Source organism: Mytilus edulis, chromosome 1 (genome assembly GCF_963676685.1).
Source record: "Mytilus edulis chromosome 1, xbMytEdul2.2, whole genome shotgun sequence".
NCBI lineage: Eukaryota > Metazoa > Mollusca > Bivalvia > Mytilida > Mytilidae > Mytilus > Mytilus edulis.
Window position 1 is genome coordinate 60,036,297 of NC_092344.1, and position 27,901 is coordinate 60,064,197.

Genomic DNA, 27,901 nt, shown 5'->3' on the forward strand with positions numbered 1-27,901 from the left:
GCCATATTCTGTGAGATGTCGATAATTTGAAAGAATATTTCGTTTGTCTACATGATTTATTTTCTTATGCTTAATTTGTTCAGTACGGCATATATTTTGTCTTATATCTTACAGTATATCCTATTTTATTTTAGAAAATGAACAATGTCGATCTCTTGCAAGAAATTTAAGCGTGCGTGACTTTGCAACATATAGACTCTTATAAATAATATCACATAACTCTTTCAAATCCTGCAATCAAAATTCTCTAAAGAAATTATAAGATATATTTCATTAAGAAAAATTTATCTTTCACCTTTCTTTTTTTAAAAGATAATAGATTAAAAATGTTTAGATGGAAATTAATGCATAATATTTTAGCTATTAACCATAATTTGTATCGCTGGAAGGTAGTTAATAGTGAAAACTGTGAACTATGTTCTAAATCTGATAGCTATAATCATTTTTTCTTTGAATGCACATGGGTAAAAAATTATTGGACATTTCTACACAAAATATTTATGTATCTTAATATTGGGCAACATGTTTTTTGTCTACAAAATCTTGTAGTAGGGTACAAAATTGAAGATGTGGATTATCATGTACTTAATCATATTATAACAATTGTTTGCTTTGTGATTTATAAATGTTTTTATTTATCCGAAAAGAGAACCAAATATGTGAATATGATGTCAGTCCTAAAAAACGAAATTGATACACAAATTTTATATCATCCGGAAAATTCCTTTTTGAGAAAATTTCAAAGAAAAATTTTAGAAAATTGATTCTTTGGCTGTCATATTTATAGTTGATTGACCTACATTTTTGAGAATCACAAAAATGTCATTGAAATAAAAAGAAGACAAATTTCTAACGAAATTGCCTTTTACTTTTTTTGTTTGATTATCATATATAGTATATCATTCAATGTTTAGCGTACTTGAAAGATAAGACACTATCTAAAAACTACCATAATTCAATTATACTGACCTCTTAATCCGATCGAAACCATGCTCTTTCACTTTCGATTAATCCAAAACTAAAAGCTAAACAAAAGACGGTCAAAGTTCCGTTTTTCTTTTCATTGTGAAGTAAAGTACATGTTGTAGACAGCTATTACTCTGTTAATTGTAACTAACACGCAATACTACATGTATGTAAAATTATAAAAAGTTTACCAATAAAATCCCCTGGTTTTATTGGTAATTAACCATACAGGGCAGAACCTTAATGCCATTGTTGTAACATTAAGGAGATTTGTTAACAACTATTATTATAGTAAAATAAAGTATCTGAAGTTGTAAAAAAAAAAAAAAAAAAAAGAAATTAGAGAAACATAATATTTTTGTAACTTGCAACTCCTCCTTCAACTCAACTCGACTTTCGTAACTCGCAACTCGACTTTCATAACTCGCAACTCGACTTTCGTAACTCGACTTTCTTAACCTGCAACTCGACTTTTGTAACTCGCATCTCGGGTCTTTTTAACTCGCAACTTGCAACTCGACACTAAGAAACACTCCGATTTTTTAACTATTCCCCCTAAAATTTTTACATTATAGAAATCGATTTTGTTCTCACTTTTACATCAAATTGAAGAATTTTAAGATTAATATCAGCAATATCATGAATGAGTTCGAAAATCAGTACCGATTGATTATTCTTGAAGTGTTGTCCTTCGGAAATGTCGCTAAAAGATAATCAAAGATACCAGGTTTATAATTTGATACGTCAGATGCGCGTTACTGGTTAAAACGGGAATTCAATAGTTTAGTGCTCTGAAGCCTACATTAATTATCGGAGTGTGATGGCATTTATCAGAAGACATCGAAAATCAGCACCAATGTAATTTGTTCGGGGAATAACATCATTAGAAAATGAAATGCATTCGTGACTAAATTTCTCTTAAAAGAATAATAGTATTTATGTTAAAGTTTTAGTACATTTTTTTTACATTAACAATACTCAGATGAGTTAGAAAATTAGGACAGAATGTCATTTGGACATGGAAATAATATACAAAATCAACATTGTAGGTGCTTTTCAATCCATATCAGCGCTGACTCAATATTTATGTGGGAGTTACATCCCTTTAAAGTGTCCAATTTTGGTTTGTCTGTCTCACGCTTTACTGCTTTCATCGTTTTCTGGAACAGTCTCCCAACTGCTTCCATTAGTATTCTGAAGTTGTTCTTCCTGTTGATAGACAGTGAAATTCGATATTTTGGGCCTTTCGATAACATCTTCCTGAGTTGTTTTTTGTTTATCCAGCCATGTTGGATCTATATGACCATTCCGGATTTTAAGATGTTACAGAATTTGGAGTTGAAGACATTTTATGAAACTATAAATGATGTGTTTTATGAATTGCAGTAAGTTTTTATAACATTTAATTCATCTACTACCAATTTGTGACAAGTTCTTAAATTAAGAAAAGAGCGATCGAACAGCAACTACATTTTAGATATACATATTCAAGTAGTACCTTTGTTAATCAAAATTTCTGATATATTACTATTTATGAATAAATGTGAAAAGGTAATACATAAAATTTAAGCAGTTGATAATTTTTATCAATGGTGAATTTTCATTTAAGATAGCACTATAAATTCATCTTCAGTGTGTTTCCTAGACAATTATAACTCGCAGAATAACACAACAACAAATAACTTTACACACATAAATGTAGTTTAAAAATAAACTTAGTGTCCAATGCTTTAAGTGATACTCTTGGAAATGGCATGTAGCAAAGTACTCAAAAACGTTCTAGCGATTTTACAGCGCCCTCAAAAGTCTAAGGAATAACAGTCATCCATCCACCGATTTTTACTAGTATTAAATTTCGACTTGGCAGCACTTTTAAACATTAATCACATAAGACACCGTACAATTCATCTATGCTAATGCTTGTTTATGTTTTAACAAATTCGCACACGTAAGGTTGATTTGCGTTACAAGTACCATCACCCCAAGCATATCCAAAGTCCCTCCAGTATATAAGACAAAGCTCTGTAGTCGGCTTGTTTGGTTGAGATGAGTCCATGTCACTATATGTCATAGGTTGCGCAGGATTACTGATCCATTGAAAACTTCCATTCTTGTTGAAATTGTAACCTCCTAGCCAGTAGCCATTGACTGAAACAAAATATATAAGGAATAAAAGTTTATAAAACCACTGATTCATAGCCCAATTGCTTTCTATTAGATATCGTGTCTTAAGTTCAAATAAAGTGACAGTCATTTCTTGTCAAAACTATACCTTACCCTGAAATTGTGCATAACAATTCAACATACCTTTAATTGCAAATTAGGCGCACTGGTCCCCGGAAGTTTAGTAGTAAACAAACAGGTACTTTTGATCTGAATAACAGGGCAAAAATACCCTTCTATCTTAACTTCAAATAGGTTTTTACGTTACATAAAAAAATGAAAAGCGTAGAAAAGATAAAGTTCCTTGTATTTTCTACTTTATTTCGATACAAAAGTGATAGTTAAATCCTGCTCTACGCGCATTCGTGATTTAATGATTTGTTCGGTTGAACGTTGAATATTTTTCTGTATTTTGATTCTTGCAGTCATTTTTCTATAATTAATGTAACATTTCTAGAATTATATAAAACATATTCAGCAATATTGTTAATTTTTCTGTTGTTTATCACATATCAAGATAGCACGTTTAAAAGTATCTGATTTTCACAATATGAAAGTGCCAATAAACCAAGTGTGCAAGGATTTCTAATGGCTAACGGCTTTTTTATTAAGTTGCTGAGGCCGTGGGACAACCGAGCAATCTGGGATAACTGCAAATTGTATTTGTCAATTTAAAAATTGAATTGCTTGGGAGGATGAAACTAATATAAAAGTAATGTTGAGAATATGAATTCATTGTACAATGGCATTAAACTTATTATTTTAAAGTTTGAGATTTACCAATATTTGGCTTGGAGCATCACTAAAGAGGCATAAATTGACAAAACTAAGGCGGATTTGGTGCGGTACAAATGTGTACGTTAATGCTTTTATTAGCGTAATGGTTTAACTTTTACTACAGCAGAAATATTTCAAAGTTATAAAATTACGTATATATGTTGCATAGGATTCAATACACTTTTGATACAATAGACTGTTTTTATCCTGTAGTACCGGTTATTAGATATGCTTGTATTTCTTAAAAATCTTTTATGTGATTTGATTGTATTTACAAACACAACAGTAAACAGATTTATATCACAATAAATATTTGGTATCATACATCATTTGATGTAAACACAATGAATATGAAATCGTTGTTAAACTTAATATGTGCTGGTGTTATGAATTATTGTTGGGAAAAAGACAGACATTTCATAAAACTATATGTTTGGTAAAAAACCCAGACATTATTATGTTGCATTTACTAACAAGCCCAAATACAAACGGTGTGATGAGTTGGATAGCAGGTCGCGGTTTGAAACACATCTTATGTCTAACGCAAAAATTCAATAAAACTTCTGTAGAGAAAAACAATGACAAATATCAGCTTTGTCATTATATACCACCATCATTACGATAACTTTATGCTAGAAATTATAAATCTACATATGTTGTTCACTCGTCAAATTTGCATATCGAATGATAACCCGTATTGCCTGATTTTATCGCCAAATGTGAAGTTTGTCTTGAATTTGTCAAGTCTTATGATTATGCCCGCGTCACACTGTCCCGATTTTTACGCCGATGGCAACACGATTATGGAAATTTTCAAAATCGGGACTGATCGTATCCAGATCGGGTTATTCGTAGTGCCATCTTTAACCATCTTTAATCATCGGCCACTCTTTCTAGTCTTCGGAACAACTTCGGGAAGGGTTTTACATTTTTTAACATGTTAAAAAATTCCCGAAGGTGCGTCCGATGTTGAGGGTGCGTATTGAGTTCGTATCACCGTACTCACCATCGTAATGTCACCGATAATGCATCTTTGAACATCGTATTGCATTCGTTTTTCCATCGTTTTCATCGGGCAGTTTTGACATTACGATGTCTACACGAATGAATCACGAAGCTACCCTAAGGTCTTACGATGGCAACACGACTTCGTGAAGACCTCGTAATCCCGTCGTGTTGCCATCGAATAAAAGTACGGGCGGCAACAAGATGGAACTAAGACGGCAATAAATCCAGCTATAGCTAAATGTAAGTTAATTTTCGAGCTAAAATTCATTTAAAGTGCCATGCGCGATATGCACTGGTCAGTCTAATACGACAGTTAAGAAAGACGTTCACAAAACATGGAGCTCCTGCTCGACTCATTCTCCTCCCTCTTCCTCTTCCTCTCCCTGATTTTGGTGGCATTATATGCAGAGACTCAGAGTCAATTTTTACCCTTCAAGCCCACGGTCTTCCGTCTTATGATTAAACCAGAAATTAAATGTACAATATAATATATATTCAATATTGATTAAACAAATTAAAACGCGTGATGCCTTCGGCATATAATTTAAATGCATCGTAAGCTGTACACGACGTGTTTTAGACATCGTATGGCCATCGCGCCATCATCGTAATCCAACGTGCAGCCTTCGTAATCCATCGTGTAGCCTTCGTGATCCATCGTGTAGGCTTCGGCTGAGATATGAAGCTTAAATACCCGTCTTCGGTTAACCTTCGTATGTCCATCTTTTGCTATCGTATATAATTTCGGCACCATCGTATAGACTTCGTTATTCATCGTACTTGCTTCGGTCACTTTTGGGTATTTTAACGAGATCTGGATCAACTTCGTACGAACTTACAGTTTTCGCATTCGGGTGTCCATCGTATATGCCCGCGTCACACTGTCCCGATTTTTATATACGATGGACACCCGAATACGAAAATTGTAAGTTCGTACGAAGTTGGTCCCGATCTCGTTAAAATACCCAAAAGTGACCGAAGCAAGTACGATGAATAACGAAGTCTATACGAAGGTGCCGTAAGTATATACGATAACAAAAGATGGACATACGAAGGTTAACCGAAGACGGTATTTAAGCTTCATATCTCAGCCGAAGCCTACAAGATGGATCACGAAGGCTACACGATGGATTACGATGATGGCGCGATGGCCATACGATGTCTAAAAGACGTCCGTGTACAGCTTACGATGCATTTAAATTATTTGCCGAAGGCATCACGCGTTTTAAATTATTTGATCAGTATTGAATATATATCATATTGTACATTTAATTTTTTGTTTAATCATAAGACGGAAGATCGTGGGTATTTCCAGTTACTGAATAATTTGGTTGATTTCTAAAAAATAGTTTATGTATCAAATATGCGTATTCAATGTACCATTTTCTGCATATGTCATATACAAATATAGTGTCCATATTTGTCCCCAATATGTTACATACGAGGGGATGCCACGCTCGGCATTGCCTTGTTCAGGAACATATATATTAAATATTAGTATTAGATATACTGTTCCCAGCCTTGTTTGAACTGTAAAATGTGTGCACTAGTCTGAATAATCACCCATAATTATGCCCATGTTTACTGATCTATCTTAAAGGTAAGGTAATGGGTTCGTTGATCCCTTTTATTCAAAAAGAGCTCTTTCCAGGAGAATATCATAATAATATAGACTAAAGGAAGGATGTGGGGAAAGCAACTAATGCGGCAAAATATGACATATAGAAATAAAACAAAATGTTTATGGAGTTAACAACTCAGACGATACATAAAAAATCAGAATAATGAAGAAAAAGTTGGTTTCCCTATATACGTGTACCTGCAGTGTTGGTATACGAGGCGCGTTTATGATTTTTATTATGTTATTTGAAATGAAAAATTGACAAAAAACAATATTTTATTTGTAAAAGTAAATCCTGAGCCTGTAATACCTGCTCTTCTTGTTCCATTTGAATTAATAGAAACAACGCTGTCGCCTTTCTTATTCTTATAAAATCATATGATATGAGGTCCATGTTTTGTGAACGTCTTTCTTAACTGTCGTATTAGACTGACCAGTGCATATCGCGCATGGCACTTTTAATGTATTTAAGCGCGAAAATTAACTTGCATTTAGCTGGATTTATTGCCGCCGTAGTTCCATCTTGTCACCTTCGTACTTTTATTCGATGGCATCACGACGGGATTACGAGGTCTTAACGAAGTCGTGTTGCCATCGTAAGACCTTCGGTTAGCTTCGTGATTCATTCGTGTAGACATCGTAATGTCAAAACTGCCCGATGGAAACGATGGAAACACGAATGCAATACGATGTTCAAAGATGCATTCACGGTGACATTACGATGGTGAGGATGGTGATACGAACTCAATACGAACCCTAAACATCGGAAGCACCTTCGGGGATTTTTTAACATGTTAAAAAATTTAGAACCCTTCCCGAAGTTGTCCCCGAAGGCTAGAAAAAGTGGCCGATGGTTCTACGATGGTTAAAGATGGCACTACGAATAGCCCGATCTGGATACGATCAGTCTCGATTTTGAAAATTTCCATAATCGTGTTGCCATCGGCGTAAAAATCGGGACAGTGTGACGCGGGCAATATAAAAATCGGGTCAGTGTGACGCGGGCATTACACAATCTTTTTTTTTCGAGGGAATTAAAAATGATGGACTATAATTTAATTCAATGAAGTACTCAATATGTATATAGTAGAACAATATTCATCCCCAAGTGTGTTGGATTTGCAAACTTTAACTTGTACGTACTGAACGCATAGCGGTGTTATTTTACATGTATGCAATGGGACATCTTCGCTATAGAAGAAGCTTAGACAATATCGTAGCCGTAGCCTGATGAAAATAACAACGGGGTTATTTCTCCTCATATCTTAGTCACAAATAAAAATGTACTTAAATCATTAAAGTCGGGGTTCTTTTACAAAAAAAAACAAGAAAAGAGAATTGAAGTTAAATTTATAACCATGGAATTTAAAAACGACCGCGATCAGTACAACCCATTTTAGAGAAAGTTACAGGACTATTACATTTTTATTCATTTGAGACAGACTTCATACAGGACCGTCTTCTGAAGAATGAAAGAAAAATATCATTTTCCTTTAACTTTAAGTTCCGCCATGAAGATGATGTTTTCTCACTGAACAATTGAAAGTTTGATGACTGTGTTGAACGCATTTATCCAATTGAACTTGACAACAAGGGTCAATTGAAAACAAAACTTTGCAAAAAAATGAGATGATCTCAATTTCCGAATTGTAAACTTTCCATTTCTGTGTAACAAAATTCGAGCAGCACCTGCATATCTATACTACTAAAATAACGAGATTCAATTTGTAAGCCGGTATGACGTAAAAACGACGAAGTAAAGAATTCAACCTTATATATACCTAAATTAGGACAATGTGGTAAAAATACACCATTTCAGGTCCTTTTGTTTTCCACCTAATTAATATTACCGATAATTAACAAGTTCCTGGTCGAATCCAATACCGATAGCAATAGTACTTTTTACTTGTTACATAATCTGTACGTTTCGCCTCTGTCAGGTGCACCACCAAACGGTGTATTTGGGATTCGCACCCCGGTCATAATCACACCTGAACTTCGTCATTATAAAGGGATTGACACTACTAAATTCAATCATTGATCAACAAATGTATCTACAAGTAGTTTCCGGTTGTAGTAGGAAAATCAGGACGGATTCGAACAGAAAGATTTTGAAAGCAGATAAAACTGTGCACCTTATAATCAACATCACTTTATCAAATAACAATACGAATACTAAAATTCCAGGCTGAAATAAGGCGTAGTTATATATTTTAATTTAGTCACGGACCTGCGATGTCGCAGTGTGTTCTAGTATAGTATATATCCCAGTTGATATGTTTTTTCCAGAGCTTTTGTGTCATACCACAATGTACTTGAAAGAGGGTTGCTGCTTTTAAGGAAGCTATTAAACCAAGTTTTCTAAGTGGTAAATATAAGATCATTCCTATTAAATAGATACCGATTTATACGTTCCAGTTGTCGTAATCACAATCCCATCCTCTATTCCCCGAAAATGACATCACTGAATGAGACTTATTACCGAACTAGTCGTTTTTCATTTATATTATGACGTTGTCAGCCTATCTTTGGTCCATGAGTTGGAATGTCACTTTAGTATCTTCCGCCTTACTTTTATAAGATAGTGCCTGGAATTTTAAACTGGAACCCACAGCCCACAGTATGACATTGGTGCAAGTTTTTTTTTCAGATTTCTTATGGCAATCCATGGTTGAACTTTTCTAATCAGCTGTGGAGGCTCATACGGTCTCTGAGCTTAAAGACAACAATGGTGGAAAACAATCGCTAAAAGGAAAATTTGTATTTCATTTCTTTCTACAGATTTGTGGTAGCTCATACTGTTTCAGAGATATAAATGGATAGGAAAGGGCGAGTTTCAAATACCCGTCAATTTAAAAAGATTTAGATGCAGATTTCCCACATTCAATTCATTTTGAGGAAATAATGCTATATTTTATTATCAACGAATATGTAGCTCTTACGTTCTTTTCAAAACAACGCTGCAGTATTGACGTACTATTTCAAGCAACCGTTGTATTTTTAAAACACAAAATTAAAATAAAACGGATTGAATATAATACAGGTAACAATTTATCAATGAATTAAGCATTCAATCATTTGACTGAACACTTATCAATAAAGAATAATTTTAAGTATCAATCAATCATCAATTAATAATGGAATACACTTCTATGATCTTAACTTACTTCCTGTATTCACAACTATGATCTCTACTTACTTCCTGTATTCACAACTATGATCTTTACTTACTTCCTGTATTCACATTTATGATCTTTACTAATTTCTTGTATTCACAACTATGGTCTTTACTTACTTCCTGTATTCACCACTATGGTATTTACATACTTCCTGTATTCACAACGATGATCTCTACTTACTTCCTGTATTCACAACTATGATCTTTACTTACTTCCTGTATTCACAACTATGATCTTCACTTAATTCCTGTATTCACAACTACGATCTTTACTTACTTCCTGTATTCACAACTATAATCTTTACTAAATTTCTGTATTCACAACTATGATCTTTATTTACTTCCTGTATTCACAATTATCATCTTTACTTACTTCTTGTATTCACATCTATGATCTTTACTTAATTCCTGTATTCACAACTATGATCTTTACTAACTTCCAGTATCCACAACTATGCTCTTTACCTAATTCCAGTATTGACAACTATGATCTTTACTTACTTTTTGTATTCACAACTATCATCTTTACTTACTTTCTGTATTCCCATCTATGATCTTTACTTACTTCCTGTATTCACAACGATGATCTTTACTTACGTCCTGTATTCATCGTATTGAGTTCAGCTTTAATGAAATTGTTTTCCTCGGTCGTTTCAGCCTCAAGGAATTTACCTCCCAAGCACACACAGCTTATCTGTTGTAAAAAAAAAATATTTTCCCCATTATAACGATTAAACGGACATAAAATAGTCTGCCTTACTGATAATCTCTAAACGGGTCTAGACTGGGGGTGAGTGAGAATTAGACATATTGTTTACACAGTTGTGAATACATAGAGACCTGGCATATGTTCACCGCAATATGTCTTTCAAAACAATACCATTGGCGTCCGAACACGGAGCCTTGTTCTCAATACGGACTCATATATATCTTCTAGAAGAAGGGATGCACCGCTTCACGTTCCCTACCTCACGAGTCAATTTAGTATAATGACGATAGCCAACTCAAACCTGTTTAAGTCATGTAATCTCTATTATTCGTCTTGGATTTTTCCTTTGACAAATTAACTTTTGGGCATGATTTGTTCCAAAAATGACACTACAATATCTAGGATTCAAACCTCGGACCAATGTCCCAGCCAGCCACCGCTCTACAAACTGAGGTAAAGTAACACTAGTCCAGCGGGGCCAACGGAGGGAAGTTCTTTATCTACGATGACAATGGAAGCATCGCTACACTTCCTCAATCTCAAGAGTCATTATAACCCTAACCAATGCTAAACTCATATATTTTTTCAGTAAGAGCGCAAAATGTAACCGTACCAGCCGGAAAAAGAACCAACGATACTGGAACAGATGGATAAACATTTTATCGTAGGTAACGGAAGGCAGTTATAAATATATACCAAGTCAAAGGGAGAACTAATACTCTGGATTTCCTTAAGTTTTAACAAGCGATTTTTGTTAATAAAACCTTGCATCTAGTTGCAGTATATTTTTCAAATTTCGCAACACCTTTCGGAATTTTGGACCTTTTATGCTATGCAGCTTAAAACTTTATATGGCCTTCTAAGTTTTTTTATTCGAGTGTCAATGATGAGTCTTTCATAGACGAAACGCTCGTGTTCAAAATAATACGCCTTTTTACGAATTATGTAATACCGTCCTTAATTTAAAACACTGCTCTCGATTTACGATGACTTTGTCTTGACCTTTCGATGGCAATGTCACCCAGAAGGCGGGTTCATCCAAACTGTGCACATATACCCCATTTGATATTTTCTGTCAATTTTCCTCCGTTACATTGGTTTTTTGTATTGTTATTTTTCAATAAGTGTTCGAGTGCAGTTCTATAACTACTGACACATCAACCATCCCTATACATAAAACTGAGGTGTAAAACATACAGACTCATATTTTTTCAGAACATTTATGCTGTTCTTTTCTTAATCTATACACACTTGAGATTATGTTACGGGAGATTGTTCATGTTGTTGAATTGAAGTCATGCATGCAGTTGTACTAATTTTTGTGTCAGTATTTGTGATCAAGAGAGAAGACTAAACTTTTTGTATAAATTGCAATTATTTCAAGAAATGTAATGCGATAAATACAGATGTTTTCACTGTCAAGATAATCCTAAACATTGATATCAGGTCTGCGATAATATATTGATACAAAAGAACTAGGAAACAGGTTAAATATCCCAGGAATATCATTTGTTATAAAAGTAGATTCCTTAAAAAAATCCGTCTAATTTTATGTTTGTGTAAAATATTTATGTGATTATTTCGCTAAACCATAAAAGTGATTTTTACATGGTATTGAAAAAATTAAACTTCTTTTAAGTTACCTTTCAACAAATAAGTTGTTGAAGTATACAAATAAAGGCAACAGTAGTATACCGCTGTTCAAAACTCATAAATCCAGGGACAAAAAACAAAATCGGGGTAACAAACTAAAACCGAGGGAAACGCATTAAATATAAGAGGAGAACAACGACATAACACCGAAACGTAACACACACAGAAACGGACCAAGCATCAGACAAAACACCACGAGAATAACAAATATAACATGAAAACCAAATACATGAATTTGGGATAGACAAGTACCGTGCCACGTCTGATCTCAATATCTCAAGATAAGAGAAAACACAAACGACTCAACGTTAAAATGCAACACACACAGAAACGAACAATAATATAACAATGGCCATCTTCCTGACTTGGTACAGGACACTTTTAAAGGGGAATAAAAGTGGTGGGTTGAACCTTGTTTTGTGGCATGCCAAACCTCGCACTTTAATGGCAAAGTTAAATATAACATTGAAATGACAACATAATATTACAGGACTACATTACAAATAAATAGGAGAACATATTAGACAAAGAAAAACATGATTAATAGATAACAAAAAGCATCAGGTTTAAAATTCAATACGCCAAAAACGCGCCTTGTCCACACAGGACTTACAAGTGACGCCCAGATATCAAAGATCGAAAGTGAAAAAAGTACAAAGTTGTACAGCACAGGAGATAAAAAGTTGAAAAGGTTTCGCCAAATACGGCATTGTTTTTATGCCCGGGATAAGAACATTCTTATTATATAGAACAATTCATGCTATTGCAAGCAGTAAATTTTATCAAATGAATATGAAAGAGATATACATAAAGAAACTGAAGTATTAACTAATTACAGAAAACTAAACCCGAATACATAACGCCCAGATATAAAAGATCGAAAGTGAAAAAGGTACAAAGTTGTACAGCACTGAAGATCAAAAGTTGAAAAGGTTTTGCCAAATACGGCATTGTTTTTATGCCCGGGATAAGAACATCCTTATTATATAGAACAATTCATGCTATTGCAAACAGTAAATTTTAACAAATGAATATGAAAGAGATATACATAATGAAACTGAAGTATTAACTAATTACAGAAAACTAAACCCGAATACATAATGCTATTAAAGTTTAACACAGAATAGACACACCCGAATCAGTCCAGGCGTCAACGTAATTACAAAAATGTGACGTCACATACGATGGCGAAAAGGTACAAACGTTATGCCACATTTGAATTTATGAAATTTAGAAACAGCATGACGTCACATATGAAAAACTATCAAAGTGAGATAGAATTAGGATTGATTTAAGATTATATCAGAACTAAATACTGATAATTAATTTAAACAAAATGCATATTGCAATACTTATTAATAGCAATTAACTGTAATATATATATGTCCAGTTTGTTATGAATCCAACTTCAAACGTAAATAATCGTACAAAATTTAATATAATTAATAAAGGCGGTGATTAATTTTTCTATCCGTAACACCTAAATATAATAAAAAGACGTCAACACATTTGACAAAATCCGATGAGAATTACAAATATAACATTAAACATGTAAACTAAATACATGAATTTGGGATAAACAAGTACAGAAACACGTCTTATAGTAATGCGAATTCACATTCAGCAAAACAGTCACAATCGGGAATAAGTCACGTTTGGTAATTAAAAGATTAGACGACATAATGACAAACCACAACAGTTATCAAGGCTTAGGATTAGGGACTCGAATTGCATATTTCAAAATAGTATAAACTTTTGGTTCATTTTGTGTTTTTTATGCTTTATTTTTCACAATTCAAATTATACACCTAACAATAAAGTATTTGATATTGTTTCATTGTAACTAAGGACAAACATATCTAAATATATGATAACCTGTAATATATTATTTAAAGTATAATGGCGAGACTTACCTTAGCGCCATTCCAGGGTTTATAATCCTCAGAGAATTTGTAAGATGACGTCCCATAGCTTATGCAACCAGTGCATGGTGCTTCTGAAATTAAATGAACATTTTGTATGATTGCTGAGACAGGGACATAAAAGTCTTGGATTTGCGGGATAAGACTATTATGACCATTTTCACGCAGTCGTGTACCCTTTCCACAAAATCAAAGTATCACAGCATCACATATGTTTTGAGATTTCAAAGACTATTGTGATGTAGTTATCTTAAAACATGTTATCTGGTTAACAATATTGCAATGTGACCCAAAACTGCAATTTTTATTTATTATTGAAAATATTGAGCGTTGTAACATTGTGTATTCTGACGGATCTACAAAACTATAAAATAACAAAAGGAAAATTCAAAATGGAAAGTACTTTGGCGAAATCAAAAGCTCAAATACATCACACGAATGAAAAACAACTGTCATATACCTGACGTGGTACAGGCATTTCCTTATGTAGAAAATGGTGGATTAAACCTGATTTTACAGCTAGCTAAACCTCTCACTTGTATAACAGACGCATAAAATTCCATCATATTGACAACAATGTGTGCACAATCCAAAAAGATATAATAGGTAAAAATGTCAAAAATAGGGGTACAGCAGTCAACATTGTGTTATAATCATAATCACTATAAAACAAACAGATATGTCAACAAAGAAAAACAAAAAGGCATACATTATTGTAAAATGCTTTATTCATACAATGTCCACTAGGTTTCATTATCTTTTCTATATTACACTCTGATAGAAACAAAAAGAGAGGAAATTGGATATACATATTTGGTATATGAAAATACATTTTTTGTGGGGTTGCAAAAATGCAAAACCGACTTATAGATTGGTGTTATCGGTCAGTCAGGCGACAGAGGAAATGTTGATACATATAGATTCGTACATTGATACCAGTGGGTTATCGAATTTATCCAATCGAGATCGTTAAATTATCAATTTTAATGTTCGAGCCTCGGCGATAAATCCAATAATCCACGAGTAATTATGTAAGAATCTGTTTCTCTAATGGTTAAACAATAAATTTCCTTTGTTAAACGAGAAAAACCTGCGAGTGCTTTTCACATTCCACGAAGTTGTCAATTTCATTAACAACTAATAGCATATTTTGATGTATCCAGTTAGCTAAAAAGGTTATGACCCTTAAAATCATCAAATCATCTTTTCACCGGCAACCACATGTTGATTAAATTTTTTTATACAATGGGTTCGGAAAGGGATAAAATTCCATAGAATTAGAGAAATATATTTTCTAATCAGCTACTACAGTTTTCAACCTAAGTCCCCGAATCTTCACAGAAAAATACCACACTCATAGAAGTCAGATATGAAGGAACTTTTAACGATTCTCCGTCATCTCACCAATCTGTCTGTGGGAACTAATTTACATTAAATAAAATAAAATAAAAACCGATTCCAATCTTTTTATAATCACCTCTTACAGGTTCAAAAAGGATCCTTGATTTTCAAGGAAAAATGCTTGCACATCTTTTATATGCAAATCCCATTATGAAGCTGTTTAAAAATGTTTTTTTTTCGATTTTCTTGACTTAGGAACTTAGTTATTGTTAAGCAAAATTTTCAAAAGACCATAACATTCAATTCAACGTGAAGCATCTATTAAAGCCGTGTATCTTCCATTAAGGATTTGTTTTTAGATTTTAATCTTATAAACCTTTTTTCTTTTTAAATATATTGAAATGTCTATTCTCCATTATTTTAGAACATTTCTTTGCAACCACCCTGTTATGGGAAATAATTTAATACATTTTACACAGGAAAATAAAAATATTTGAAACATGCTTTTGTCTAATTTTTAATGGTATAGTTAGAAATAAAAGTCCCGTTTATAAACGGCTATATTCGAGAGCTTGCGTTACATATCATGATTTCTTTGATAGAAGATCGAAGCTTTCGTGAAGCAATGAGTCTTATTGGTTAAGTTGGGGTCATCTCTTCGAAAGATTAACAGACGTCATCATAAATGCGGTTTTATACGATATTTGTTCTTGACATGAGCAAAATGACAGGTGTCTCTAGTGGAGCAGAATATACCTACCCTTCCGGAGTACCTGCTATATTCGCCTGTATTTTTATTTCGGGTTCGTGTTGCTCATTCCTTAGTTTTCTGTGTAGTTTGTAGATTGTTGTTTGTCTATATATCAGGGTTTTTTTTGACGTGGTATTGTGTTTTTCTTTGGCTTATATATTTAATTGTCCCCTTAGTATATTCTTCCTATTTTATGGTAGGATATATAAAATAATGACATTTTCGTTTTTTTAATTCAAACTTTATCAGCAAGAATATCAAACAAGCACGGCAGGGCGAGCTGATATTCGACCTGATGAAGTCAGTATCAAAATATAAAATGCTATTATTCTATTTATCGGCAATTTGTCTTAACTGTATGTTTGTTTTTGTTGAGAATATGGAGTAAAATAAAATAGTTAGTAAAACAACTACTACGCGTTATAAACGTTGGATTAGTTGTTCGATTGTATGAATGAAGTCGTGTGTATTTCATTGATAAATTGACTCAGATGAACTTAGGCACGTGACATTGCTGCACTGATACATGACGTCATTGCCTAATATTTTCGATTATTTTTAAAGTTATGTACATGATCTTAAGAATATTATCCAGTAAGATCGAAGGGAAAATGGAAACATTGCTGATAATTAATATCATTTACATTTCTTGAATATAAACTTGATTTTTTTGTTTGATAATTCTTACTAAAAAATAAAAAATATTTTTGCTGAACACAAAATACATGAATTTTGTTTGCTCAACTGTATTTCTGCAAATTAAGTCACTTAGGTGAATTTACTCATAACTAGAACTTCATCCTCAGTATCTGTTTACATCAACATCATTTGAACTTTGGTAGAAAGTTGTATCATTGGAAATCATACCATATCTCATTATTATTAAAATGATAATCGTGCTTTTATTATAAATATTGATATGCCAAAATATTTAAATGGTACAAGAAGAGGGACGAAAGATACCAAAGGGACAGTCAAACTCATAAATCTAAAACAAACTGACAACGCCATGGCTAAAAATGAAAAAGACAAACAGAAAAACAATAGTACACATGACACAACATAGAAAACTAAAGAATAAACAACACGAACCCCACCAAAAACTAGGGGTGATCTCAGGTGCTCCGGAAGGGTAAGCAGATCCTGCTCCACATGTGGCACAAATTAGTCTTGTTTGCCTTGTGACAGTTGTTTATTGTTCTGTTAAAATGAAAAATTTGAATGAGCAACCCATGTAGACATAATTGGTTAAAGTGACAATACTTAGGTCTCAGCTGCCAAAACGGTTTAATCATATATCACAGACATACAACATGTACACGATTGACAAAAATACTAATAGATATGATACAAAACTGTGAACATTTCATAATATTCTATACAAAAACTAAAAAAAGGAACTTTATCTGTCAGTGAACGATGCTAAATTTTACCTGCTTAAAACCTAGTTTACATAGTTTATAGTTTTTATTTACTAACGTTAGGTTAACAACTATGTTTACAGTAGGGATGGCAACGAGTACTCGAGTCCTCGCTCGGAAGGATGGGTACTCGAGGAAAATTTTAGTAATCAAATACTCGTTTGCCTTTTATAAACCTTAAGATATTTCTCCTTACATTTCCCCTCACGTTAGTTCCCTTCGAAATATCGTTCGTAATACTAATAAAAAACTAATATTTATTCACAACATAGAACAAGAACAACATCAAAGTGCCCTGTGTTGAACACTACGCAACTGATTAGAGACATTTGTAACGGTGTTTGTACACGGATTAACACTTTCATGAATTAATAACTCACAAGCCGTTAACTTACTTTTGTTTGTTAGTCATGACGTCCTTGTAGAAGTAATTTGAGGTCAAATGTTTTGTTGACAAATTATGAGACAAGTCGTTATATATAGAATACTAACTCCACGGGAACAGATGGTACAGATTGTCTATCAAGTCGAACTTAATGTACATATTGATGGTTTTACTGACACTTTTCTGATTTGGTTCATGAACACACAAACAATAATTGCTATTATGATAGGGTATTTTTTAGAAACGGTGGTCCGTTATTCATTGTTCTCTTTAAACGAAAATGGACTAGCGATACACATAACCAAGGATCAAGTTATATTTTGTAGTCACACAGTTTGAGTTCTGCAACAATATGCATGTCTTTAGCTAAGATGTCAAGCGATTTCATCTTATCAAAAATAGGTTTATGAAAGGTAATAACAAAAATACAGATCCAAACAAAAAGGCAAACTTTTCACTAAACGTTAAAGATTTATCCGAGTACTCGAGTACTCGCGAGTATCATGATCGAGAACTCGAGTATTAAATTTCAGATATCTTGACATCCCTAGTTTACAGGGAAAAATAGTTTTCCACCCAATCTTTGAAGAGTGAGGTCTGAGAAAATACTTCCCAAGCAAATTTACCCTTTTCTTCTACAAATTTCAGGAATATTTATATAATTGATCTTACCATACTTATCTGTTTTGAAAGTTTCCCATCCGTCAACAATCTCAATGTCAACACAACAGTTCTCAGACGTATCAAGACGACAAGTAGAAGTTGAGGGATCATAACTTGCTGTACAGCATTTCTCCTCTGAAAAACATCTGATGGCACACATCATTTTCGTGGTAACAACCTGGTCTGTAGTGAATTCACTATCTACGATCCTTTTTTTGTTTACTACGGAGAATGATCCTTCATTTATAACAATTCTCTCTGTCTTAACTAACAAGAAACAAATAGTTATGAAAAGACAAAAATGGACTTTCATATTCGAATTCTAAATTGGACCAAGTAAGGATACACAAATGAACAGAATAAAATAAAAACCTTGCTACTGTCTTCCGTCTCTTTATTAATGCATTTTCCAGTTTTCAAGCTTTTCATTAATTCCCTTATATTCTATATAAATACTTTCAATATGTGCGTGCTTCGTAATAACAAAACACGTGATACTTAAAATAAAATCTCATTTTCTAGTGTTCAAGAAATCATTGATTCTTTTTTTTTATCAATAAGTTCGCACCGGGAATTTGCATAAATGTTGCTGATAACTAAACCTATCCTTAGACAGTGATATTTTAAAAAGCATTACATGATGCATTATCTCGTGATATGTCTCGTCGTATATAAATATAATCACAGGGATGTTCTTGGTGAGAATCCATCAGTTTAAACATGCGTTACATTAATATTATATATACTAGAACGCCATTTATTTATGACGTAATACTAAATATACTCATAAACAAGAATATAAATAAGAACGTTACATTTGGCGCGTTACCATGAGAGTAAATATAAACACAAACATGTTGAACATCTTCACTCATAAATAGAGTCGATACGTAGATTAAACGAAGTCATTTAATCATAACATGTCAAAATAAGCTATTCCGTCTTTAAAATACAAACAGAACGCAAAACGAACATATGTATGTATCAAGTTTTGAACGAAGACCACAGTGATGTTACAAACACAAAAATGAAATTACACAAGTTATTACCACAGTAGCAAAAAGTAAATTAACAAAAATACCAAACTCCAAGGAAGATTCAAAACGGAATGTCTTTTATCAAATGGCAAAATCAGAAGCTCAAACACATCAAACGGGTAGAACAACAGACATATTCCTGACTTGGTATATTCAATACAAGCGTCCAAACCACAGGGCAGTCACAATATAACATCTAAACTATTATGATGAAGGCCGTTTAAGACCGGTATAATGAAAGGTCTGAAAAGGACATTTTGATGTAGATTGTTTGCAAACTACATCCCAAACTTTTCATATCAGAATGTAAATGCTGGAACCGTAAAAAAATCCAGAATTTATGGAAAATAAACATATGATACAAAAGTCCCTATTACAACATTTGAATGTCTGTCTCTACCAAGAACGTCGTTACTAATCGAGTACGCATTAATCAAGTTGTTTGGTTTCACAAAGGTTATCAAGCTTTGCTTTACAGAAGAACAATCTTCCATTCATTTTACAGTCCTAAAAAGAAAGTATACTAAATCTTTTTTATGGTCAAAGAAGAAAACTCTTTGGCATCTATGAATATCGCCAATCGCATTACTAAATACCAAACAAATACTCTACGATAATTTAGGTTCTTCAATCAGGGCAAATTTCCGTAGTTCATCCATTTCATCGAGATAATGAAAAGATACCACGCAGTTATTGCATGTAAATAAGGGGCTTGTTGAAGTCACAAAACTAAAACGTTCACTAAAATAATCCGAATGGTATCAAAAAGCAGAACAAATTAACAAGATAAAAAAAGACATTTAAATTAGGAAAACCGAAATGAATCGTCGATAAAAAGAAAAAAAAAGATGCTTTGAACAACAACGGATAAAAAAACAATAAACGACAATTAAAGATTAAACATAACGAATTGCACCAAACAAATGCTGCACTAGTCGAGTTGGTGGTTCCTTTTCAATTGATGGAACACATCGTGTTGCTTATGTAGGAATCCCGTATTTGATGATAGTCATAAACGAGGATAGGATGACTAAAAATGTACCTACGACAAATTGAACATACCGATGGTAAATGTTACGCAAATTCGTAAAGGTTAAACACTTGGTAATAATGACTTTTCAATATAGCTTTGACATCACATTACTATTAAGAGTTTTATGCTGACAAGGACAATTTGTGGCTAACTGTTGTGAACTTTTATTTCGATAATGTACGCCTATTGAATAAAGTTTATCCAATAATAAGAATTTCATATTTGAATCGCTGTCTTTAGAACTTCTATTAAGGTCGTTGTTTGTACTTGCGGGAGCATGGAGCAGGGATCATGTTATTACCATTTTCTACATTTGAAAATGTCTGTACCAAGTCAGGAATATGACAGTTCTTGTCCATTCGTTTTTGATGCGTTTTGTTATTTGATTTTGCCATGTGATTATGGACTTTCCGAACTGATTTTCCTCTAAGTTCAGTATTTTTGTGATTTTACTTTTTACATGTAAAGGAAATTTCACAAGTTTTTAGACAAAGGAAATTACTACAGTTTCAATATTTTGAAGATCCAATGTATCAAATTTGGCTAATTATTATTGTTTAAGCATAAGAACTCTTTGACATCCATAAGATAAGAATGTTTTATTATTGTCCATCATCAACTTTATATAAAAAGACAGCATAGGTATGTCAACTTGAGGTAATAGATTATATTCTTTAATAGAAGAGTTGAAATGAGTGTTAATATAAACAGTGCAAATATATCAAAAACAGTGAATTTTACTACCTTTATGTAGAGGTAAACTTTTATGTGTTTCGTTCCTAGGCATCAAGAATAAGGGGGGGGGGGTATGCTAGTAGTATTGATGATAAAGGCTAACAATTTTTAAAATACCAGGTCTGTAATGATCTACTTCAGACAGGCGAAACTCTACATAACACGCATTAATAGCTGTCACATTAAGAAAGTTAAAAATCTAAATACATTGAAAAGCTGTCAAGCAATTCCAAAAAGTTATGCTTATTCAGTTTATATTTTGATAAAGCGTTTCTGTTGATGTTTTCGTTTAACATCAATAATCAATTAATCAAGCTTCATAAAACTCAACAATTGAACAATTTTAAGGCCAAATTAATGAACATGAATTTTATATTCTTTAAATTGATATAGTTGCTTGTTAAAATATAAGTTATAAATAGAAAATAAAAGAATGAATTAGTGGGAAGTTTGAATAAGTTAGTTTTATTATGTTCAGGAAAAACAAATATTAAGTCCAGGAAACATATAACCGACTTTTGACTCCAGATTATATTATTTTCCGACAGGTAACCCAATCTGTGGAAGGACATCCAAGTATTCGATTAAGTGAAAGCAACCAAAAGCAGTATAGTCAAACATATAATAGATGCAGTATTTGGGTAAAATTTAATATTTTCAGTTGATTTTGACGTGTATGAAAAACATAAAAAAAATTAATTTCCCCCTAAATTGTACCGATCGTAAGCTTGATTTTACTTCTATAAGTTGCTCTTAGTGACCAAGTTACAGGATGTCCAACCACAGAGAAGGTAACCTGTCGAAAAAATATAAACTCCGGAATCAAAAGTCGGTTATATGAAAAAGTATATAAAACATGTTAAACAGCAAGCAGTCCTTTTAAGTTTAGAAATTACTACGATGACCCTCCTTTTCCTGATAGTTTGAACAAGCTAGAAACATTTTTTGAAAGTGAAAATCCACCAACAACATCTCCATCAAATGATCCATGGGGATGTTCCACATCCACATCCACAACTGATGGGGTACCCACATCAACATCCTCTGACCTTCAAGATATCGACTTGTTTTGTACAAAACCAGCTTCTCCAGTTGATAAAAATGCTATATTAGGACTTTTTGGAAATCAACCTACAATGCCACCTAGTAAATGCTGGTTATGCAGCTCAGCCAGGGTTTGGTGCTCAACCTCAGCAAGGATTTGGTGGTCATCCTCATTAAGGATTTGGTGCACAAAGTCAGGCAGGGCTTGGTGCTCAACCAGGGGCACCACTTACAGTTCAAACTGGATTTGGACAACAAGGATTTGGAGGATCACCAGCTCAACAAAGATTTGGAGTTCCAACATCTCAGCCAGGCTTTGGAGTACCAACTTTTCAGCCAGGCTATGGATCATCTGCTGAAAATCCATTTAGACAGTCTATGGTAATGATTCTTTATGCCAATATGTTTAGATAATTAATGAAAAGCAGTAAGGTAGGATATGAAATTTCAAGGATGCTATGAAGGATACATGCCAACTACCCCTGAATTTATTTTATACCAGGTCTAGAAGTCCTTCATTCTTTATTTAAATTCATAGAATGACAGCCAAATATGTGTACTTTAAGGTTACAACATTGTTCTTGCTTATTTCTAACAGGTCATCAAATTATACTACACATGAAGAATGCAGAAAACCTCAATTTTAATGTGCAAAGGTGTAAAATACCATTTCTTAAAATAGTTGGGAAATACAGTGAAATACATTTGTAAGACTAAAGTTTCAAAGTCACAAAAGCAACGTGGTGAAACCTCTAACTGTAAAAGAATAGCCTATAGTTCAGTGGTTGTCGTTTGTTTATGTTTGTCATATTTGTTTTTCATAAATTTTTTTGTTATAAATTGTTGAAGGCCGTACGGTTGCCTTTAATTGCCTACATCCACTTCATTTGAACATTGGTGGATAGTTGTCTCATTGGCAATCATAGCACGTCTCCATATGTTTATATTGCTATTTCAAATGAATTTAATGCTATACACAAGGACTAAGTCTAGAAGATGAGAAATTCCAAGGAAAAAAATAACCAAAAAATACATCAACATCTGTTCAGCCCTGATTCTTTTGATGAAACGCACGTCTGGTTTACAAATTTATAAGCCTGGTATCTCTGGTGATTTTTTTCCCACTTATATACCGGTATATGCAATTGAAAAAAAAACCCACATAGATTTTATAATTCTACATAAACAGATTAATTCATAAAGATCAGAGAGATTAAAAGAAAATAACCGTAATTGATATCTAAGATGGAATGAATGCCTCAGACGTATAAACCAATAAATGTTCAGATAGTCAAATGCTTTAATCTTTTCTTAAAACATATCCCTTTAAAAAAATTAATGTATCATATAACAATTTCAAAGAAGTAATTTTCTGTGATTAAGACTCTATGACAAGTTATATCTTTTTAAGGAATGACTGTGATACTGTTTCTGTCAATGAAGAAATAACATCGAATGTGGTGTACATTGAATAACTCGCGTAGCAGGTTATTCAAAAGTGTACATTTATCCTTTTAAAATATGTATTTAGTTGGTTTTATATTAAAAAAGTATGAAAAATAGATGACAAAAATTTACTGGTTTACTTTTAAACTCTATTTAATTTGAATTTGACATTGTACTGCATAAAAAATACATGATGACAAGGGAACAGTCGAAACTTTCTGAGCTATTAACATGATTAAAATTATTTATATGATAGATTTGATAAAAAAAAGATTTGTCCATCAAACCTATCGATATGAACTTAATTTGTAATAGCAATGTTTAAAAGATTTATTCGTGATGGAAGGTTTTGAAATATTTAAGGGTAATAGTATACTGTAGAATTTTGGGTTATGATAGTAAATATTTTTCTTAGGATTTTAGCTTCTTTTTATGCCTTCGCCGTAGCGGAGGGGGCATTAAGTTTTTCCCTTGTCCGTCTGTATACGTACGTACGTACGTCCGTTTCCTTTCTCTAACTTTAGTTTGCCTCAACCAAATGTTTTGAAACTTATACGCAATGCTTATTACCACAAAACAGATCAAGTTTGAATTTTGGTGGCGTCACTTTAACCGTTCTAGAGTTATGCCCCTTTACAAATGAAAATATTGCTGAATTTTTCCTTTCTGTTCTCTAACTTAAGTTAACTTCAATCAAATTTTATGAAACTTACCCACAATGCTTATTACCACAAAGTACAGATCAGGTTTGAATTTTAGGGTTCTCACTTTTATTGTTCTAGTGTTATGCCCCTTTACAAATGGAAAAATTGCTGAATTTTTCATTTCCGTACTCGAACTTTAGTTTTCCACAACCAAATGCTATGACACTTATACACAATGCTTTTTACCACAAAATACAGATCAAGTTTGAATTTTAGGGGTGTCACTATTATTATTCTAGAGTTATGCCTCTTTACAAAAAGAAAAATTGCTGAATTTTTCGTTTCCGTACTCTAACTTTAGTTTGCCTCAACCAAATATGCTATTATACCTATACATAATGCTTATTATCATAAAATACAGATCAAGATGGAATTTTGATGGTATCACTATTATTGTTCTAGAGTTATGCTACTTTACAAATGAAAAAAAATGCTGAATTTTTCGTTTCCGTACTCTAACTTTATGAAACTTATACACAATACTTATTACTAGTACCACAAAACTCAGATCAAGTAAAAATTACGGTAGTGTCACTTTTACCGTTCTTAAGTTATGTTCCTTTATAACTTTATATAATATGCAAGTGGGGGCATCCCATGGACACATTCCCCGTTTATTTAAACATAAAACATTACAAACAGTTTGTCATTTGATTATGTTATGTTTTCCTCTTTAGGGAGGTTTTCCACCTGAGACCTGGCTTTGGAGGTCCAGCACCCAATCAAACTAATCCGGCTAAACCATGGGGAGCCGCAAATTCAGGAATGCCAGCACCTACCAAAGATCCATTTGAGGAGCCAGTCTTAGCTCCGACAAAGATACAAGGTAAAGGAGGACGAGACTCTCCTAAACCTCCAGCAGATGCTTTTGGAGATCTTTGTCAAATTAAAACCAAGAGTGCAGACAAGACATTAAAACAGCTGTTGGCCCAACAAACTGCTGCTACTAAAAAACCAATTAACGAATTAGCAAAAGCTAATCAACCACAAGTACAGGCAAGTTCAGAAGATCCTTTTGGCACTTTCGATTCCTTTTCTCTACCAGACGCTGCAAACTTCAAGACAAAATAAGCAAGCCATGATCCTTTTGATACATCCTTTATAAACAATCCTTTCAAAGCAATGCAACATGCTGCATTTCCTGCTTGCAACAAAAATGCCAATAATGATAATAAACCAAAACATCTGCAGGTGTCGTCTGCAAACAATGAAGATAGTGACAGTGACAATTTTGATATGCCTTACCTGGAAGGGCCTCCTACGCCACTGCCACCAGAAAGGAAAATTGATAAAATTGCTGCATTACCCCCTGCGCCCCCACCACGCCCCTTATCAGTCACATCCCACCAACAGCACTCCTATGATAAACCTGTACCAGCATTACCACCTAGAAAAAAGTCATCAGAATCTCAAAAGACAAGTATAATACCCGTTCCGCGACCCCGACCTCAGAGCAGAAGTCGGAGTGAAAAATCTCACGGAGAATCTCAGTCTAGTCAAAATAACTAAGGTGCAAATACTCAAAAGAAAGTTGAAGAAAATAATACTCTAAATGCCTCATCTCAAGATGGTGATAAATTGAGTTTGAATTCTTCAAATTCATCCGGTTCAAGTTGTCGTTTTGTGATTGAAGATCCGTTTCAGAGCAATGATTCAGACATTTAATTCATCAGATGGATTTTCTAAAGTTTTTGACAATAATTTCAATGATCCATTTTCTTCGCCATTTAGTATTCAAACAAAAGGACAGAACAGTGAGCATTTCGATTCATCCCAGGATCCATTTGCTGCCTTCGATTTTAAGAGTAATGGCGTTCAAAAAAAATATTAACAAACCAAAAGTAAGTATACTTAGAGTACAAGCATTGGAATTTGAAGTGTTCTTAGTAACATTTAACAATTGTAGATTTGATATAACTGATAGATCCATTAGAGTAAGAAACCATCAATTTTTGAAATTTGATTTAAGTAGAATGTCACATATATAAAAATGATTTGCATGTATTGTATATTTTTAACATAACATGCTTTCCCATCCCTATTGCCTTTTGCTGTATATAATGTTTGCAACTGACCAAATGTATAATCATTCCATATCCTCCGCCATATATTATTTTCATACAATATTTTTATGCCCCGCCCAAAGTAGTAGGGGGTGGGGCATTGCATTTTTCTGGTCAATGTATCTGTCATTCCCATATCAGGTAAGACTTATGGTTTAAGGTAGGTTAAAGTTTTGGTTTAAGTTTTATTTAAGATGTGTTTTAAGAGAGTTAATATGGTCATATCAACTAGAAACCTAGAACACTTTTGTTCCTTATTAAATAAACTTTTAAAAATATATGCTAAATTAGGGACTTTATCCAGATTTGATAATCACTGAAAACGGACATGTGATAGTGAGAAAGCGGTCATCTATCCTATGGTCACATATTCTTGTTTTAATATTAGCTCAGTTTCTTTTCATTATTAAAATAAATTATTGTATAAAGCAACTACGTCATTATAAAATTGATAATGGAAATGGGGAATGTGTTAAAGAGACAACAACCCAACCAAAGAGCAGAAAACAGCCGAAGGCTACCAATGGGTCTGCAACACAGCTAGAAAATCCCTCACCCAGAGGTGTGCTTCACCTGGCCCCTAAACAAAAATGTGTACTAGTTCAGTGATAATTGACGTCATACTAAACTGCGAAATATATAAATGAACTAAAATAAAAAAAAATCATACAAGACTAACAAAGGCTAGAGGCTCCTGACTTCGGACAGGCGCAACAATGCGGCGGGGTTAAACATGTTTTGTTAGATCGCAACCCTTCCCCTATACCTCTAGCAATACCGACAGTAAAACTCAGTTAAAAAGTAGTCTGAGACCGATGTCAGAATAGGTAACAAAAGAAACTCAGCAGAATGACAATGATACATGAATTAACAAAGACCTACTAGCAGTTACTGATATGCCAGCTCCAGACCTCAATTTAACTGATCGAAAGATTATGTCTTCATCATATGAATATCAAGCACATTATAACATATTTTTCTATTTCGGAGACTTGCATTAATTAATGGAAAACAACTGCCAACTGAGTCGAGAAATAAAAGTTTCAGAAATTTCACATTTTGCTTTGGAGTATGATCTTTTATAAAATGTATTTGTTGTGACTATACATTCTTATTGCACAATGTTCTGTTCTGTACATGTATGATCCTCCCATATATATCGGAGCACTCTCACTTGGGATATAGGTTTAACACTTAACAAATATTAAAAGGATATTTAAATAGTGTAAAGGGGTGCTAAAATTTAATAGTTTAATATACAATGTTAATTTTATTATGATT

The 27,901-nt window shown here is 33.2% G+C and overlaps 2 protein-coding genes across 2 annotated transcripts; one reads left to right on the forward strand and one right to left on the reverse strand.

The window, feature by feature from the left end:
• Positions 1-1,339: 1,339 nt before the first annotated feature.
• LOC139485937 (C-type lectin domain family 3 member A-like) lies at positions 1,340-18,997 on the reverse strand. Its single transcript, XM_071270618.1, has 4 exons — positions 18,568-18,997; positions 13,989-14,071; positions 10,311-10,407; positions 1,340-3,114 (listed from the first exon to the last, which is right to left on the reverse strand). Exons 1-4 carry the CDS (start codon positions 18,869-18,871, stop codon positions 2,891-2,893), a joined length of 708 nt encoding a protein of 235 aa, XP_071126719.1. The 5' UTR covers positions 18,872-18,997; the 3' UTR covers positions 1,340-2,890.
• A 1,634-nt stretch (positions 18,998-20,631) lies between these two features.
• LOC139524418 (uncharacterized) lies at positions 20,632-25,628 on the forward strand. Its single transcript, XM_071319231.1, has 4 exons — positions 20,632-20,662; positions 22,231-22,509; positions 22,586-22,781; positions 25,235-25,628. The coding sequence occupies exons 1-4, from the start codon at positions 20,632-20,634 to the stop codon at positions 25,626-25,628; spliced, it is 900 nt and encodes a 299-aa protein (XP_071175332.1).
• Positions 25,629-27,901: the final 2,273 nt, after the last annotated feature.